The sequence below is a fragment of the Physeter macrocephalus genome, chromosome 8 (assembly GCF_002837175.3).
Source record: "Physeter macrocephalus isolate SW-GA chromosome 8, ASM283717v5, whole genome shotgun sequence".
NCBI classification, from domain to species: Eukaryota; Metazoa; Chordata; class Mammalia; order Artiodactyla; family Physeteridae; genus Physeter; species Physeter macrocephalus.
The window spans coordinates 109,440,639-109,461,361 of NC_041221.1; the positions used below are offsets into that span (position 1 = coordinate 109,440,639).

General features: G+C 37.6%; 1 protein-coding gene across 1 annotated transcript in view; it reads left to right on the top strand.

The window, feature by feature from the left end:
- Positions 1 to 20,723, top strand: part of CAMK4 (calcium/calmodulin dependent protein kinase IV) — a 207,551-nt gene that overhangs the window by 130,808 nt on the left and 56,020 nt on the right. Inside the window, exons 3-5 of the mRNA XM_024123297.1 lie at positions 3,009 to 3,071; positions 5,068 to 5,150; positions 18,334 to 18,406. Of these exons, the coding sequence (XP_023979065.1) occupies positions 3,009 to 3,071; positions 5,068 to 5,150; positions 18,334 to 18,406 (219 nt within the window). The remainder of the gene's footprint in view (positions 1 to 3,008; positions 3,072 to 5,067; positions 5,151 to 18,333; positions 18,407 to 20,723) is intronic.

The window sequence follows — 20,723 nt, forward strand, 5'->3', positions numbered from 1 at the left end:
CATGGACATATATACACTACCAAATATAAAATAGATAGCTAGTGGGAAGCAGCCGCATAACACAGGGAGATCAGCTCGGTGCTTTGTGACCACCTACAGGGGTGGGACAGGGAGGGTGGGAGGGAGGGAGATGCAAGAGGGAAGAGATATGGGGATATATGTATATGTATAGCTGATTCACTTTGTTATAAAGCAGAAACTAGCACACCATTGTAAAGCAATTATACTCCAATAAAAACGTTAAAAAATTCTGTATTCACTGAATGATTCCTCTTATACGAGGCATCTAAAATAGTCAGACTCATACAAGTAGAGAGTAGGATTGTGGTTCCTAAGGGATAGGTGGAGGGGGAGATGGAGAGTTGTTGTTCAATGGGTATCACGTTACAGTTATACAGAATGAGTAAGTTCCAGAGATCTACTGTACAACATAATGCCTAGAGTTAATAATAAGGTATTGTTCACTTAAAAATTTGTTGAGAGTAGATTTCACATTAAGTGTGCTTACCCCACACACGCACACACACCCCACATACACACACACACACAACAAAGAGACACAGGAAACTTTTGGAGGTGATGGGTATGTTTATTACCTTGATTGTGGTGATGGTAACATGAATCTATACATGTGTCCAAACTCACCACGTTGTGTACATTAATTACGTGTGGTTTTTTGTTTTTTGTTTTTTTGCATTACGCGGGCCTCTCACTGTTGTGGCCTCTCCCGTTGCGGAGCAGGCTCCGGACGCGCAGGCTCAGCGGCCATGGCTCACGGGACCAGCCGCTCCGCGGCATGTGGGATCCTCCCAGACCGGGGCACGGACCCGCGTCCCCTGCATTGGCAGGCGGACTCTCAACCACTGCGCCACCAGGGAAGCCCTGTGTGGTTTTTTGTATACCAATTATACCTTAGCAAAGCTAGAAAAAAAAATTTTAATTTTTAAAATAATTTTAAAATTATCATCTATATCCAAATTTTCCTCAACAGCATCTACAGAACTGAAATGGAGTGTGAGCCAGGAACTCTTTGGAAGAGATCTGTCAGTGTCATCTGCCTGGGCATTAGCAATGCCCTTCTTTCTCAGAGCTCTCCCTTTTGATACAAGTAGAATGACTCTTGCTCAATTTCAAATTTTCATGAAATATGTGATTTTTTGACCAGATAAAAGAACTTTTATAGTGTTTTCCTCTAATACTACATTACCCACAGACCATGCTGTCAATATCCCATGTGTTGGGCTGTCTGATATCACTGAGTGGCCATCAGCAGCACACATATCACACTAACATCACCTGTGCGCACTTTAACAAGTCTTTCTTCATTTTATATTAACAATAGTGTGACGTTTTTGTTTTCTTAATAAATTTATTTATTTATTTATGGCTGCGTTGGGTCTTCATTGCTGCGCACGGGCTTTCTCTAGTTGTGGCGAGCAGGGGCCACTCTTCGTTGCAGTGCACAGGCTTCTCATTGCAGTGGCTTCTCTTGTTGCAGAGCACAGGCTCTTGGCACGCAGGCTTCAGTAGTTGTGGCATGCGGGCTCAGTAGTTGTGGCACCTGGGCTTAGTTGCTCCTCGACTTGTGGGATCTTACTGGACCAGGGATCGAACCCGTGTCCCCTGCATTGGCAGGTGGATTCTTAACCACTGCGCCACCAGGGAAGTCCAATAGCATGACTTTTAATGGCTAATAATTTCAAAGTCTTTTAGAGTTAGCCCACTGTTTGAATGATAGCTGTATTTTGACTCACAGAAAAATGATCTTCCACTGAACAATGGAATTTTTAAAACAAAACTTGTTTACAACTTATGTTCTTGTATCTTCTTATGGCATCTTCTAGGGGAGTCTTAAGCCCAAAATTAGATTTTAATCTTCCTCTGAAAAAGATGATATTTTGTTTGTTTTTTCATATGCTCAGCATTATTTAACATGAGGCTGAGCACATTAAAAACTATATTAGACCCTTACTATGTACTATAGATCCTTGACTCCCCAGTTCCATGGAACACATTTTCTCTTTTTTAAATAGATCAGATTTTTAGGCTTTCCTCTGCCTCAGACATTTGAAGAATATGATAAATGTTGTAGATCCTCTTCCGTCCCAGAAAACACATAGATCTGAGGAACTGCTTTATCCAAATCTCTACTCCAATCTTTCATATCGAGTCATCATTTCCTTAGATCCCTTTATTTTCCTTCAGCTTACATCACTGATAGCATCAAGCAACTCTGGATAACTTAAGTAGAAAAGGAGATTCAGTAGATCACATAATAAGACAGCTCAAAGGGCAAACTAGCTTATGTATAACTGAATCCAGTGGATTACATGGTCAGCAGTACTCATTCTTCATCTCTAGCAATGTTTTTTTCTGTGTTGGCTCCATTTTCAGTGAAGTGATCTCCATATGGTATCAAAAATGGTCCCTGGTAGTGGCAGACTCTATACTCTTGCTCTCACAATTTCAGAGGAAAAGAGAATACCTCTTTCTTGATTATTTGAGCAAAATTTGGGGGGAGGACCCAGATTGTAATGACTTGGATCTGGTGGATATCCCTGACTCAGGTCACTTTGGCCAGAGAAGCGAGTACTCTGATTGGTTAGGCTGGGTTACGTGCTCACTTCTGTGGGAAAAAGGCAGGCGAAGTGATTGACAGCTCCAATGGGTTTGGGTCAAGGATCCAAAAATGAAAGGAAGAGAAGAGGAGGAATAGGTTGAGATGTAGTTGTGCCTTAGTGGTGATAGCGATAATTTTTGATAGCGAAGGGGCCACACAAGAGGTCTGACAAGTTGTGACCCATATTTGTAACTAGTTCTCTTTATGTCTGAAACAGAGAGGAAAGACATGCAGCTGGACAAAAAAGGGAGGAAGGCAACACTTAGAAATTAACCTCTGCCATTGACCTGATTCATCCAGGTGGTTATTGCTGTTTCTGACTCTCTGCTACAATGAAGATATTTCTAAGGTGGGAGTATCTTTCAGTTTTTCTCATTTTGCCTTTTAGGTGGACAAAAAAATCGTAAGAACTGAGATAGGAGTTCTTCTTCGCCTCTCACATCCAAACATTGTAAGTGGTTTTTAGCCTGTTATTTCAAATAATCTGCAATGTTACAGAATGAGATTTTTGTTCTTTAGTGTCCATTCTGATGATGAGAAAGGGATTCTTCCACCTCCAGTAAGTAGCCACCTTGGCCTAGCTCTTGTCCTTATCTGATCCCATTTTTCAATTCTTTTTAACTGAATAAATCTTAAGAATAATACCCCTCGAAAGAGTTTCAAAATGGGCAGATCAGCAATATATACACCATTGATGTTTTCATGCATAAGAGGATAACTAAAATTGGAGAGTTTTTTTTCACTCTAATAAGACACTGGCTTTTTTCCTTTTGTGGGCCTATCTTACTAATATGCCATTGCTGAAAACGCCTGTGAAGAAAATGCGTTGCTTTCCATAGTCATTTCACTCTCCTATGAGAGAGTATTTGCTTCAGAGACAATGTGAAGATTCAAATAAATAATGTACTTGAATGGGGAAAATAAAACATCCTCCCAAGCTCTGCTCTAGGCTATGTCCAGACAAAGGCACTGAGGGAAAGAAGGGCTGGGGAAAAGCTTTCTTGAGCCAGTGAAGTGAAAAGAACAAAATCATTTTCCAGGCCATAACTTGCGTCTATAAATTGAGTCACTTACTTAAAATATTTTACTCATTTCTCTGAGAAAGTTGTGGTGTTCCCGAGGATGACCTGCAATGCTTCAGCTCAAGGCAAAGTGCTTAAAACTTGTGTATTAGTTAGCAATGCATTCAGCTGTAAATAACAGAAAACTTGAATATGGTGGTCTAAACAAATATTTTTCTTATGTTGTAAGAAATCAGAAGGCAGGCAGTTGTTAACACTCGTTCAGTTCCTCAGTGATGCCATCAAGGACCCAGACACCTTCCATCCATTGGTTCGCCCATCTTCAGTGCACTGGCTTTCACCTTCATGCTTTTCCCTCATGGTACTAAAATGGCTGCTCCACAGTGTTCACAAGTCTTCAGGTCTATATTCAAGACAGAAAGTAGTGGAAAGGCTTAACGAACAGAGTCTGATGAGAAGCGTAAAGGCTTTTTCCAGAATTTCCAGCTGCTGTAGAATTCTCTTCAGTTTGTGGCCACAAGATCTGGTCACAAGATCACCCTAAACTGCATGGAGACTGGAAAATTAGGGAGTAGGTTTATCATAAGTGGCTTAGACCAAACATAATCCATAATTTAAGGCTAGGTACCTTGCTTCCCTAAACAAATCAGGGTTCTGTTTGCAGTAAAGTAGGGAGAGAAGGGCTTTGGGTAAGCAATTAACAAAATTTACCATATATAATCGCCACTTTTACATTATCCATCTTATTTCTTTCAAAGAGAAGTCAATATGGAATTTTCCTCAAATATAAATCAGTCCTGGTCACTAGATTCTCAGAAGGAAAATATCCAAAATTGGATAGATTATCTGAATGTGATGAAAACCCTGTTATGGTCAATCAAATCACTATCACTGTTACTTTTCTGAGTATCCTTTCATCTACCAGCAACTTTTTAGCTGTTAAGGGATTCCCTTTCCCTACAGACAGACTTTAACCTGGTCCTGTTCTGTCTCAGACCCCTAATTTAAGTCCCTTTCTAAGAGAAAGAGGCATTTGCATCTCTACCAACCATGATGCTTTCAAATGGTTTAGGAAGTTTTGTTTGCTTCTGTTTGGTTTTTTTTTTTGGTTTTGGGGTTTTTTTAATTCTGTTGAAATGCAGAAATTGGGATGATTCGGCAAAATTTAAGAATTTCTAGGGCAGGTATCTTTCAACTATCAAGATGAAAAATATAAAAACTCAAAAGGACCTTTGAAGAAATGAGGTAACTGATAAAAACAACCAGAGAGTGACAAATGACTGCCTGGTACTAGAATAAGGAAGCTTTTTTAACCATGATCCAACATATTGCTATTACAGAGAGTGCTGTTGTAGCCATAATTTTAACTATTTCCTAGAAAGTTGAAAATAAAGAATTTGTGATTTTTTTTATATCTTTTCCCAGATAAAACTTAAAGAGATATTTGAAACCCCTATAGAAATCAGTCTGGTCCTAGAACTCGTCACAGGAGGAGAGCTGTTTGACAGGTGAGTGGGTCCTGGCAATGTAACCACAGTAAGGTTTTGCTTCCAGTCACCAAAAATAACCAAAAGGAAATTTCTCCTGAAATTTTTCATAATGACATATTATACCAGTTGATAACTTCTACTAAAATAAATCTTAAAAGGAGTGTAGAATGGAAAAAGTGATATTTGATAAGATGTGGGTAGACTAAAATTTGGGATGCTTAGTGAACAAAAATAGAAACATTGTACTATTTACTTCTGCAAACATTTACTTCTAGATAAAAAGCAGAATTTCTAAAGTCATACTAAATCTAAACTAAATAGTAAGATTTATGAGACTATTTTGTGAGAAAATGTTCAATGAGAATTATAGAAAGTTAAACATGTATTATAACAGTATTCTTTATTATGATCCAAAAGCCATAAAAATCAATTCTCTCCAAATGATTGTTTCTAGGCCTACTTTCTTTGTCAGGCTGTGTAAAGAGTTCCAAGTTGCAGAGAAAAACATGTTCTGTTATATCCAGTTATAGCCAATTTTTGTTGCCTGTTCATATGTTCATCACTCAAGGCAGAGGTTTGAGGATGGCACGGAGTATTTCTGGAAATCTCATAGGGCATAATATAGGCACACTATTTGTACAAGAGACACACACTTTAAGCTTCCATAGCTTTCCTACCCTCCTCATCTTCTCAGAATTCCCTCTTTGCCCTGATGGGCTCTTGGGAGCTCTTTGCTGTGCTGAACAGGGTAATTAAGCAAGAATGGAATTGGAAGAAGACAAAGAGACTGAGTAGGTATATATCAGAAATGGTAAGAAACTGCAGTTTCTGTGATGTAAAGGTCTTGTTAGTTGAAGAAAGGGTTAAGAGAGAAGTGGACTGAAGACAGAAGAGAAGTTGATGAACTGCTAATGTAGCATGAGTGCCTGGAGCACAGTAAATTCTCAGTAAATATTTGCTGCATGAATGAGTGAGTGAGCAACTGCTACAATGAATGGACCCTGAGGAGAAAGATAACTAAGGGTTTAGAATGTGTTAGAAGAGCATGCCTCCCCTTCCTCCCCACCCCTACTCCACCCAGTTAAATTTACTGCCTCTTCAAGAGCTTCCAAAAGTCTTCGTATTGTTTTTCAAAGTTCCTGTCTTCTTTTAGTGTTACCCAGTGCAGATTTGGATCTTCAGATAGGAAGGAGCAAAATGGCCTTGATTGGAGCTACATATGTATCTTCAACATTTTGTTCAGATGTATATTAAAGTTTCCTTAGAGCAAGTTATGTGAATTTATCAGATTTTTTAAATTGTAGCATTTAAACTATATTCATTCTTTACAAATAAATGAATCACCTGAGGGAAGTAAGCATAGGTAGCCTAGACATATATTGATACTTCTTGTGGTATTTGGCTCATAGTCAGTTGGACTCATGGTTTTAAATCCTGACTTAAGGAACAAATAACTAACATAGAGCAGTTTGCTTAACTTCTCTGAACCTCAGAACAAATTTGAAGCTGTACTATGATCAGGAAGGAAGCTGAGACACTCTGATCCACTATAAGGATAGCCTTATCCTAAAACTATCATGTTCTCATATGCTTAGTCAAGACTCTTCTGGACTAGTTTATTTGAATGTTGCCTAAATTTGCCAACAATTGGTCCTTTTTCAGCACCTTTTTAGCTGACTCTTTCATGGACATATTCCTTCTTTAGGTACATTAACAGAGTCAAATTATAGTTAGATCCTGCTGGCTTTGGAGCCGTGAGATCTTCCTAAGGAAGACTTACATATTTCTCTGCTAATTATGGTCTAACAGAAAAATCTCCTGTTCTTTGTAAATAATTGCAGGACAGGAATTTCACAATGAAGTTGTCATCTACCAATGGCACTTACTATTTACCTTCTAACCTCTGTTTGTTTGAATCATTTTGGAATCAGGAGTCTCTTTCCTTTCCTTCTCCCCAGGCTTTCTGGTTCTCTCATCTTGCAGTCTAGTTGATTTTGATGGAATAGAGTTAATTCAGCTATAGATAAGAGTGAAAAACTAAATGCTGTTGATAAATTTCATTTACAGTGATAAATGGATGAAATATTCGGATTTAACAGAGGATATCTAAAGAATGGCAGACAGCCAGTAGAGCACTCAACTACTCTATAAACTCTTAGTGGTCGTAGATAATAAACTTTTTTCCCCCTGAACGTTGTTGTCCGCATATCTGTTGCCATTTAGTTACTTAATTCTACAGTTATCTTTAAATTTGTATCAAACTGAAAATATATCCTGCATTATTATCCATTTATTTCTTTCTTTCTTGAGAGTTAAAAATCAAAATATGGTCTCTTTTTCCTGTACTTAGGTCAAAAACCAAACATATTTAATTGTAATGATAGAAATTCATTTCTGGTCTAATGATGACTCTAATAGTATCTAATGAATGAACTAATGCGGCAACTGATGAAGAGATAATTATGTTAGTCCACTATAGTCAAAATGGTTGTATTTTTTTAACAAAAGATCTGTTCTATGGTGCTCCTAAAAACCGAAACATGGTAAATCCAAGTGGAATCTGCTGTTTCATGTAGAGTAAGAATAGTAAATTGCATAAGACAATGCATTACAATTTTAGGGATTAAAATCAGTGATATTTTGTGTCCAAGAAAATCCCCCCAAAAAATTTCCACAAAATTACGATATCATGGAAAAACCTCCAGAACATTTTCTGTTCCGTCTTTCTCAATCTAGTCACAATTCTTATAAATTTATTGAACTTTTTAAGTGGACAATTTCTGAGGTTGTTTAAGGGTAAATTTTCAAGTATTTTTTTTCCAGAAAATGATTGTATTTTAAGACAACTAATTTAGCAGTGTCCTTCTGGTCTTCTAATTAAATTTTTTTGAAGGGTTTTTTTTTCTGATTTTTGTCTAACTCCAGTATCAGAATATCTTGTGAATTTTTAATTGTCTTTTTTTTTTCTGTTTTCTCCTTGTGTTTTTGCTTGCTAGATTATGTTTGTTCAAATGCTAAACATTATGTATAAAAGGTTTTAGAATTTGAGGCTTTAAATGTTGTTGCCTTCCAAAAGTGCAGATTTTATTTTGCTCCAGCAGGCAGTTAAGGTAAGGAACAGATCACTTCAGTCTAATCAGGCAGTGGACTGATTCAAAGCTGGGCTTCCTGAGGGTGGATCTATTTCTTGTCAACTGTTACTCATAGGGTTTTGCTCTTTAAGGGTCCCAATTTAAGCCAGGGGATTTTGCCAGGGCCCCCCTTCCTTGACAGACAGACCCTAAATGCCAGCTTCTGTTCCCTCTACCCTGTGAGATGGCCCATCAGCTGCTGATTTAGAATCAGTAAATGCTTTTAAAGCGAAAGCATAGGCATCAGATATCAGGTTTGCTTTTCTGGGTTTTTCTTCTCTTCTAGATCTTGGCTCCTAAAGCCTTAACTTCCTTGGTAACTCTGAGATGTCTTCAAATATACTTTAAAATATCTTTTATTTAGCTTGTTTTCATTTTTCTTGCCTGTATGCTTGTCTACCCCACCATTACTGAGAGCAAAAATTCAGTACATGTGGTTTTAAAAGTTCTTTCACAGACACTAGTGTGTCTTCCTCTTTTATGTCAACCCTTTGGGGCAAGCAGATGAAGAGCATTGTCCCCACTATACAGATGTGGAAACTGAGAATGAGTCAAGGTAAATGATCTTCCCCAAATAGGCAGCTGGTGTGTCTTTTCGTCCAACTCTTCCTCCTCATATGGCCTTACTGTCTTTCTTATTAAATCCAGTTAGCCCCTTTTAAATCATTTCTAAGGGAATAAACTATTGTTTATTGTGTTTATGGAGAATCCCTGATGTATTGGTTGGTCCTATGCAAAACTGTGTATGATTTAACTCACTCAATCACCCTTCATGTTTTTCTAAGGCATTATTATCACCATTTTTTTTAAGAACACCAACTGTAGAAATTGATAAGTCATAAAGTCAGGCCTGAAACTCACATCTGTCTGACTACAAACTTTTTTTTTTTCATTTCCCAAAAGTGAAAATATTCTCTTTCCAAACAACAAGTCATCAACATGCAGGAAAAATAGTGCTTATGTTTGGGGATTATGAATTTACCCCATTAATTACCTGACAGAGTCCTAGTATATCAGTCCTAATAGTCATTTCTACTTCAGCATTCCTGGGTCTCTTACTCTTGGTGGAAGTAAATGGAATTTTCAGGACATTGTCATTAGGAAAAGATTCTAGAAATGGAACTTAGAGGTCTTTTCTCCAGACTCCATGAAGTTGTGTCATGGTTGGTATTCTCGTTAACCAAAATCAGAACACATCTGAATTTGTGAAGACTATTGTGTCAAAAATTAGTCATTAATGTAATTGTCTAAAGTGAAGACCTATAAAATCTTATTGTCTAAAAGGATAATTAGTCACTGTAATGAGGGCCATTTGTGAGTGCCTTTTGGGGTCCTGGCAGTGGCAGGGCATTTTACTAATCATGATCTCATTTAATCCTCCCAGCAACACATATACAAGCTAGGCCTTGATATATACATTTTGTAGACCAGATAACAGGATCAGAGTGTTCCGTTAACTACCATTAGGTCACTCAGTTTACATTGGATCTAATAATTACAGCAACAATAATTAAATGAAACTGGACTCAAGTACGGTAGATTCCAAAGCATATGATTTTTCTACCATGCCATGCTGCTGCTATGTAAGCAAATGCCAGTACTCTTAATACTTAAAAATAAAACTTCAAATTAGTAGTGTAACATTTTGTTCTGCTTAAGTGTTGGCTTCACTTAAACGTTAATATATATATACTTGTTTTTCAACCATGGATATTTTAAATACATCTTCCCTTATGCAGTTTTATCTGGCTACATATGAAGAAAACATATACTTTGATTTGGACTATTTAAAGTCTACTTTTCCCAGAAGCTTGGCTCTAAAGCGAAAAATAAAAGTGAGGTAGTAGAAAGGGACACAGGATAAATGGAGGTTTATTTATTATTTTAAGCTGGAACACTGGTAACACATTAATTTGCTGATGGGAAGGAGGCTACAGGATGGGGAAGCAGGAGAGATCTGTGTGAGAGGGACTTTTATTTGGAACATACCACAGAAGACACTGAAGGAATAAGATCTAGAGCCACATAAAAGGATTTGTTTTAAAAAAAGTTTCCCTCTTCCTCAGAAGCATAGTCAAGCTGAAGAAGAATCAAAGGACCTACAATAGTCGCAACAATTTTGAAAAAGAGGACTTAATATCAGGACTGGGATATAATTCTAGCCTACTTACAAACTAACAAGTTAGCCTTGTACACCTTCATGGATGTTGGGAAAAGATATGAGACCCCTGGTCGGAGTCCCATGGGAGCATCACAGTAGGCTCAAATGGATGCCTTCAGACAGAGTAGGGTGTGTTCCAGGAGAGGAAATAACTTATATTGTCCATAAACAGGCAAATGAACAAACAAAATGTACAATGGAATATCATTCACCAATGAAAAGGAATGTTCCTTTGATATATACTGTAACATGGATGAACCTCAAAAACATTATGCTAAGTTAAAAAAAAAAAAAAAACAGACAGTAAAGACTACGTATTTTATGACTCCACTTATCTGGAATTTCCAGAAGGGGCAAACCTATAGAGACAGAAAGCAAAGCAGTGGTTGCCTAGGGCTGGGAATGGGATTGTGTTGGGGGAGAGGAGAGTGTAAGAGGTTTAAGTAGCTCAGACTTGATAGGCTCTATTCTTTCAGTATTGTTGAAGAGAAATTGATCTCCTAACAATGGCTGGGAGAGAATGGAATAGAACACTTGAGGAAAGAAGTGATAAAGTTTGGAAATGTGAGAACAAACAAGAATAAGGACTTTCCAGAAGCACTAAGGATCTGCCGAGGCCAGAGACTATGTGTTTTTGGAGAATCTGGTCTGTGTTAGTTTATATTGTTGGTTAAATCTCTCCATATCTTTAGTACAGTTTTTGACAGCATCTTTTTCCCTTGGTTTTTATCTTACTTTTTGGTTTTCTTTATCTTGATCCCTTTCTTGAGTTCCTCTTCCTCTTTTCATCCCTTAAATGTCTGCCTTTCCTAAAGTTCTTCCTACATTCTCCCTAGGTAAATTGGATGCTCTCCTGTGGCTTCAGTCACATTGGTGACTGTTGTCTCAGCAGACATGGAAACAGTATTTTCAACAATCTGCTACACATTTTCACCTACAAGTCCCATAGGCACCTCTAAATCAATATGTCCTGAAATGAACTCAGCATCTTTCCCTCAACTCTCAGTCTTGCTTTTCCTCCCTACTTCTGTGAACTGACTTAACAGCTAAGCTAATCACTGATTTCTCCCTCTTCCCTGCCCCCCTCCCCATAATTCTTTCTGTGAGCAGCTCTCAAATCCATTCCCTCTCCCGTTTCCCACTGCTTCTGTCCTTTTGAGCCTTCACATTCTCTTTCCCATTGCAATAGACTCCTAACTGGCATGAGTTTCACTCTCTTCCATCCATCTATGTTTTTTTTTGTTTTTGCTCCGGACGCGCAGGCTCAGCGGCCATGGCTCACGGGCCCAGCCGCTCCGCGGCATGTGGGATCCTCCCAGACCGGGGCGCGAACCCGGTTCCCCTGCATCGGCAGGCGGACGCGCAACCACTGCGCCACCAGGGAAGCCCCATCCATCTATGTTTAAAGCACTCATTTGATCACAGATCAGCCCAGAAGGCTACTCACTACTTTTAGTTCAAGTAAATTCTTTTAAACATGGCAAACAAAACCCCTTATAGTCTGGCCTCATTCTGCCATTTCAGATTCACTACCCAGTTTATTCTCTTCTCACCACCATGTTAACCGGAGGACGTTGTCTTCACCCTCAAGTAGCTCACGGTCTAGAAGAGGGAAAGTAAACTGTGATATGGACCCACATATTACTTTTAATACTACCATCACCTCCAAAAAAGTGTACTAGGCTTATAGAGGCAACCACACTATCACAAGATTAAAAAAATAAAGGATGACAAGGGACTAAAAAAATAAAGATAAGAATCAGTAGTACACAAAAAACCTATCACAAGATACTTTGCATTTGCTAGAGACTGGTCACAAATTTGGCTGTAAGGATTCATGTGGGGAAGATAAATGCTATAATTGGGGCATAAACACAGTACATTGGTTACAAATTAAGGGGGTCTTCTAAGCCAGAAATGACTTCAGGAAGCTAATAGCGCCTTTTGAGCTGAATCTTAAATGGGAAATAGAAAATTAGCAGGTGAAGGATAGAGGGAAGGGCAAAGTGATGTCCAAGGCAGAGCACACTGACGGGGGCGGTTAGATATGAGTATCTTCATGTCCATCTTAGAAGCTGTTCTAGACAGAAAACAAGCAATTTTTAGATATTTGTCAGATGAATGATTGAATAAACTCTATGCTCTTGGGCAATTTATATATCTTTGGGTCAGGCTTTTCATTTACAGCATGAAAGAATTGGACTGGGAATCCCTTAGGCCCCTTGCCATGTCTACAATTTGATTTGGCCTCCTCTTTCTCCTATACTGTCAACTCCTTGGCCAGCACCCACAATGATCCACAATTCCCTCACTCTCTCCCTAGCTTCTCAAATTTAACAGGTGCTAGTAGTACCCTTTGAAACTGTTTTTTTAAAGCATATGAATTTAATACTCTTTGGGAGAGTTCTTAGAAAAAGCGTCAATACAGACAAAGGTGACATGAATGTAATAAGAAAAAGCAGTGAATGAAGCTTATGTAGGAGTGGTAGATTTACACAGGGTACAGTGGAGTTCATTTAAATACAGTTTTGTATGTAACAGCATAATGATGTACTGGCAGCCCTTAAAACTTGGTTCCTGAAACTCATATTATTTGGGGCTTTTACCCTGTGTCATTCGATCCTTTAGTACACATTTTCACCAGACCAATGTCTTTCTCATATAAACTTACAGTCATCTAATAACATCTCCATTTAAGAAAAAGCTGCCATTTGTGGGGAGAGCAGTAGGGCTCTTAATCTTTGTGCCAGGAAGTCTGAGGGCCTCAGGATATGATTGGATTAGAGCTCTTCAGCTGCATTGCCTGTGCTAACTGCTGGGCTGGAGATGAGCTCAATTCAATTTGCAGCAATTAAGCTGACAGAAGCAAATGTACAAAAGTCATATTTTAAAGCAGATCCTTGGAGAGAAATAGGCATTGCCTGTTTAAAATCCTACAAACTCATCCTACAAGTTTAAAATGATGAGAAGAAAAACAGTCCCAACTGTGGGAAAGAGCATATGGGCCAACATAGCAAACAGTGGAAGTAAAAGGCATGGTCTTGGAATGATAACGCCTATTGAGGCCAAAGAATCAGAGCCTGGGAGTCGAAGGAAACACACCCCATTGTGATTCCTTCCCAGATCTCCAGATGTAGCTAGTCCTGTTAGTGACTGAGAGACCTGTAGGAACTGAGACACCAGGGCAGCCTTTTGGGTCAGTGTTGTGATTAAAATCCTAGGAGAGATTTTATTTTTAGCAGAGCTTACAATGGAGCAACAGGAAATTGTGCAGCATAGCTAAAAACTACATGGCCCTGGACCTTTGAAAATGATCTTAAAACGCTGGTAGCATCTTCACTGCCTTCTTACTATGTAAGAAACATGAAAAGGAAATTACTAAATCTGAAAAGAAATATAGCGATAAGTATGTTTAAATACAAAAGACAAAAATATCAACCAAAATTATTCTCCTATTTTTACAGCTCTAAAACCCCTATAATGATTGAACATATTGTTGCTTCTAAAAATTGAAGTCACTAGTATATTTTGCATAAAGCTATAAACTCTTAACTGTGTATATGTGGTTCAACTTAATTGGCATTTTTTTTAATTTCAACTAAATTTTTTGTAGGAATTGTTATTTGTTGCCTCATGAAACAAATACTCTATTTTGCTGAATTGAATCACTTTGATTTTGTTCAAAATAAGTTTCTAAAAAGATCCATGTTATTACAATAATATCTAGGAACTATGTAACTGTGAGTTTATTCCTAAGGACAACAATCATGTTTCTACCTGTTGCATGTTGCTTTGGGAAGCATGTATACATACAGCGGTTCTCCCTCTGGATCCATGGCCAGTGTGCTTACAACAAGTGAGCATCACTTCCCAGTCCAGTACTTTTGTTCTACATGATAAGGAACATAGGCAAAGAAGTTGTCCAGATGTCCACAGTCTGAAATTTTTCTGGCATCCATTCACGTAGCAATTAGTATTGATTCCACAAATATTTATTGACTGCCTACTATGAGCGAGGCTTGGAGCGAGGCTCCATGGGTGATCAAAGCAACAGTCTAGTGAGAAGGCTAAGAATTTTTCCCACAATACCCAGCAGAAGACATCGACCAAACACATCTGCTGTAGTCTTGCTACCTAAATGAAGAGAAAAAGATTGCACGATTTCACTTTCCTTTGCTTGGTCACTAATATCTTCACCTACAATCTTAGCTCTAAGTTACAAACCTGCATTTGCAACTTGAGAAGTTCCCTGCTATTGCTCTTCCCAGTCAGTCATGGATGGCCTGGCTCAACTTATAAAATATTTTAAATTGAATGTCTGAGTTTCAGAGACCTATCCCTGTGACACTCTGATGAACAAATCAGCTGGGAACAAAATTCCTTTTAGCAGAAGGAGCCTGGAAGAGAAACAGTTGAGTTCCGATGGTAGGGCCAAACTATGGTGTGCAGAGTTCACATGAGACGAGGTGAGGAAGGCACCTGCATTTGTGCTTCTGCCCCACATGTCTGCTCTAGAGTTGTTTCTGACAAAAAAAATTAATAAATTTCTTGGCTGTACAAACCTTAGTAAAACATATATTACATCTATGATGATGTATTTATTAGTAATTTCTCTACTATCTGTGGTCTCATCTGGGGCAGAACCCAAATCTTATTCTTTATTAAATCCAGCAAGTACCTGGCTCACATTAGACAGTTAAAAATATTGATTAAATATCATTACCCCATCCTCACAATCTAATCCTCACTGTAGTCTTGGTCCTTTCTCTTAGAACAGTTTCCCTTCTCTGCAATCCCATAATCCTCCCCTACACCTATCCTACCCCCAGCTCCCACTCTCCCTACAGCTAGAAAACTTCTGTACGTCCTTCAGGTCTGAACTACCTCTGGAATCCTTTTCTCACCCTGCATAGCCTCCAGGATAAATTGTCTGCCCTTTCTAGGAGCTCCCAGGCCATTCTCTAATATCTCTGTCATAGCGTTTAGCACACTGTGTTGATTGTTGTCTGTCTACTCATACCAAGAGAAACCCCATGAGTGCAGAGGCCATGTCTGGTTTACTACTGAGCGCCCAGCACATAGTGGTCATTCCATAATATTTATTGAATAAATAAATGAATGGATATATTTGTTAGAATGCATCCTCTCCATTAATTAGATGAAGTATATTACTAATTTAACATATATATTATAGAAAATTAATGAAATTTTCACCATTCTTCTTACACCTACTATTGTTACCTCTATGCTACCTGAAAACAGCTCCCAAGAAAATTCACTCCTCCATCCAGCCAGTCACTAGACATTCACACAAGGACGTGTTCTGAACACAGGCATTTAACCCTAAATTATATCAGAATGAAAATGCATAAATATCATATTTAGGTCAAAGCTTGAGACTTCATAATAAAGCAAATGATAGGAAATTCTAGTGGCTGAAGCACTTCCTTTCTAAGGGGTGGGGATGCTCATAAGAACTCATGTGTATCTAACAGACAAGGAGGGATTCCCATTAGGAATGCCACACATTGTTGTGCAAGTTGGTTCTGTAACAACCCCGAAGAGTACTTCTTGCATAAACTAAGCCATGAGTAGCACTCCCTGGAGGGGTATCACAAAGCTGTTGTGGTAACGCTCTAGTCTTGAAGAGTGACTATGGGAAAGTCCACACTGTTTATGACAGGCAGGAGGTAATTGATTCTCTCCCCTTCTGGGGAGAATGGGAGATGGAAAAAAAGTTAATTATCTGCCATTCTTTTCCATCATCTTTGTAACAACTCCCTTCCTTTAACAACTGGAGAAAACCAAGCAGATGCAGCACACAGAGGACTCACTAATTACATTTGTGTTGGCTGATGGATGTACCACAGAATCCACATTTAGAGAGCAACGCAGAGGATGATGCAATGGTAGCCAAAGTTCTCAACTTACACTGACACAATAGTCCTTCTTTTCCCCTTCTCTCGTACTCTATTTAACAATGTTCAGAAAGTATAGGTCAAGAAACCATTTCAATTAAAATTTTAGTAAGTAGATATGTAACTTAATCATGAGTTGGAAAAATTCATATTCTAAGGAAATATCATATGAAAACATTTTTAAGAACCAATTAATAATAACCCCCTGAATATTTTAATCTATTTTCACATTTTATTTGACCCTGGCGCATAACAGGTATCCAATAAATAAAAAGGTGAGGAGGGACATTCCATCTTTCATCCTTTAAAAATATGATGAGTTTGTGTTTCTTGGCAACGTTCAAAATAATTGAATGGAGAAAGTCGTTGGGATTTTTGCATCAATATAGTTTTTCTGGATCTTAATAATTATGATCATTAAGGTATCTTCTTGTAATACATCTTTTTTATTTTGTCCTATCTGTTCTGTTCATGCCCTATTTTGTAAACATTTTCAAAATTCAGCTTCTAAGAGTAGCTACTTTGAGACTTGCATCCTTGGAATAAATCCCACTTGATCATAGTGTATGATCCTTTTTTATATATTGTTGAATTTGGTTTGCTAATATTTTGTTGAGGATTTTTGCATCTATATTCATCAGAGATATTGGCCCATAATTTTCTTTTTTTTGTATTGTCTTTGGCGTTTTGGTATCAGGGTAATGGTGGCCTCAGAGAATAAATTTTGGAGTTTTCCCTCCTCTTAAATTTTTTGGAATAGTCTGAGAAAGATAGATATTAATTCTCTTTTATATGTTTACTAGAATTACCCTGTGAAGCTGGCTGCTCCTGGACTTATGTTTGCTGGGAGTTTTTTTTTTTATTACAAATTCAATTTCAATACTACTGATCAGTCTGTTCAGATTGTCTGTTTCTTCCTGATTTAGTCTTGACAGGTTGTATGTTTCTAGAAAATTTTCTATCTCTTCTAGGTTGTCAAATTTGTTGGCATTCAACTGTTCACGGTATTCTCTTATTATTTTTTTTGTATCTCTGTGGTATTTGTTGTTATTTCTCTTCTTTCATTTCTTATTTTGTTTATTTGGGTCCATAAAGTAGAAAACCTCTTATATGTGTGTAACTGCATACCCCAAAGAAGAAAACCAAAGCAATGGAAGAAAATAAATATGAAATATTCTAACTCAGGAAAATTCTTGAAATTAAAAAGGGAAAGACTTTAATTTCAAAGAATAATTTCTTGCCCAAATCTATACAAAAAGAGCAAGTCATTTACTTGGAAAAGAAAAGCAGATGGGAGAGAGTGAGTGAGGGAATCGGAGAGAGGAGCTACAGGTAAAAAGAGAATGAGACATATCAACCAATCAATTGCATGGACCTTATTTGGATATTGATTCAAAAAAACAAACAAACAAATTTTAACATGTTCAAGACAATTAGAAAGTTGAAACACTGCATATTTGATAATATTAAGGAATTGTAATTTATAGACATAATGGCATTGTAGTTATGATTTTTAAAAGGTCCTTTATTTTTAGAGATACCTCCTTAAATATCTATGAATGAAATTATATGATGTCTGATATTTGCTTTAAAATAATAAAGAAGGAGGGGAAGTAATTAATTAGATAGATAAAACAACATTGGCCATGAATTTATAATTGCTGAAGCAGTGTGACAGTTAAATGGGATGGTTCATGGTATATTGTCTACTTGGTATATGTTTAAAATGATTTGCAATACAAAGTTTAAAAAGAATTTTTTGTCCTCAATAGGATGGAAACTTCAAGCCTAGGCAAAATTAATGTTTTCCATTTTCCTAAATAAACCTAAAGACTTCTAGAGTGCCAACTTATGGAAATCTTTCCCCTCATGTCATGGAAACCTGCTGCAATTGTTTAGATAAATCTTCTTTAAAGTTAATTTAACTTCTTTTAACATCTACTCAACTGGATGCATGTGTCTGAGAAGGATTTCATGGGTTTTTTTTTTAGGATTGTGGAAAAGGGATATTATAGTGAACGAGATGCTGCAGATGCTGTCAAACAAATCCTGGAGGCAGTTGCTGTAAGTATGAAGTGACAGCAATAGTGTAATTCTGGGTAATGTCTTCCTTTTACAGAATCATCATTTAGGAAGTGTATATCTGTGACAAGCCGTAAAATTTACAGAAAAACAGTATGAAATATTTACTAGAAAATGTTGAAAAAATTTATATTTTCTATTGATAACTCAAACTCTGAAAGATGCAGTCCTCATATGTAATGCCATAAGTTTGTAAAAATCATTTCCGTCCTATTAGTATGAATCAGGTCAGACTTTGGTGCCTATAGTTGTTCTTTTCTCTCTCTTTCCATTTCTTTAGTTTATCTCTTTATTGTTTTTGTTGTTTGGTAAGGAAGTGGAAAAATGTTCAAGGAGATAGAGACCTTAGAGCATAGAGATTATTAATTTTTCTTTCAAGAGAAGAAATGAGTAAATTAGGAGAAAAATTCTGATGATTTTATTTTTTTTAAAGGGAGAAGTATGTTAACATTTTAAACTGGAATAAAGTTTTGTAAGTTAATGATGGAAACATGGACACACATTTACCAAAAAATATATATATATAATTTTGAGAAGTTGGTTTGTATTGAATAAATAAGGAAATATTTGCCTAAATAAAATGGACTCGACTGGTGCAAATCTTCCTATATATTAGTGGTGTCTAGTATGTCCTGGGACACTTTGGTGATTTATTTATTGAATATAAATCCAGAACAAATTATTCTCTGAACAAACAGTATGGGGCCCAAAGGGACATATTCATTAGGATCAGTTAAACGGACAAATCTATAAAATATACCCAGAATTAATATATATTCTATTAATCAGAGTCAGTTATATAACTAAAATCATTAGTCAATATCTTGAGGAGCCACAGTGACACAAGTACATGTCCTATGAATTTTACCTGCAACCAAAACAAGAAGGAGGGAAGGAAGAAGGAAGGAAGGAAGGGAGGAGGGAGGGAGGGAGGGAGGGAGGACTCTTGATACCTAACAAGCTTATGTACCAATTGTGGGTGGAAAAAAAAAAAAATCCAGTCTTTGCAATCTCTGCATAGGGCTGCTAGAAATAGAAGATCTGTGATCTAACAAAATCCACTATTGAGATATCAACGCCAAGTTCATATGGCTTCATAACCCAGACTTTCCAAATTATTTTTTCCTATAAAGCGTTTTGTTCTTTTTGCTATGGTGGGGGATTAAAAGTTTGAATTTGGGGTGGATAAAAGCTGGAGAAGATGCCATGGAATTTTACTTTAAATACACAATGCAGGTCCTGATTATATGAATTTTGAATATCAAATTCATCTTTCCACCACACCTAAAGTAACCACTCCATTCCAGATTTTTCATCAGATACAATATATTTACCCTCTTGGCTTCCTAAGCTTGCCAACTTGGGGATCGTTTTTAACTTTTCCATCACCTTCTCTCCTCACATCCACCTTCCCAACTTCAGTTGAATCTCTCTTCAAGTATCCGTGAACATAATCCTGCTCCCTATGTCATGCTATGACTATTTCTAGCATGACTTTAAAAAACACTTCTGGTTGCTTCCAATTCCTATCTCTAAATATATGTCTGTATATGTCTATCAATCCTCCTTTGCAGTCACTGTTTTCATTTTGTCCCTTTTGAGTTCAGTAATGGTAGTTTTATGCCTTTCTTAAATACTCATTTTAAATCTTCTTTTTTCACTACTGTGTTCCATAGATTATCTATTCAAGTAAACTTGCTGGCAGTGGCCCACTATCACTTTCCTCAAATCAGGCAGGGAGCTGGTATAGCAGTTAAGAGTACTTTGGGGGCTTCCCTGGTGGCGCAGTGGTTGAGAATCTCCCTGCCAATCCAGGGGACATGGGTTCGAGCCCTGGTCTGGGAAGATCCCACATGCCACGGAGTAACTGGGCCCGTGAGCCACAACTACTGAGCCTGCGCGTCTGCAGTTTGTGCTCCGCAGTAAGAGAGGCCACGATAGTGAGAGGCCCGCGCACTGCGATGAAGAGTGGGCCCCTCTCGCCGCAACTAGAGAAAGCCCTCGCACAGAAACGAAGACCCAACACAACCAAAAATAAATAAATAAATTTTTTTTAAAAAAAAGAGTACTTTGGGAGTCAAACAGAGCTGGGTTCCGTTTCTAGATGTGCGAGCTTGAGTCTATCGCTAAACACCTCTGAGCCTCAGTTTCCGCATGTAAAATAGGCATAACATTCAACCTAACAGGGTTGTGGAAAAGACTAAATGAGATAAGGTATGGAAATCATAGCAAGCTACAAAAAAGAGGGAAAAGAGGATAAGCAACTTCAGACTCAGAATATTCATTTAAAGATGTATTA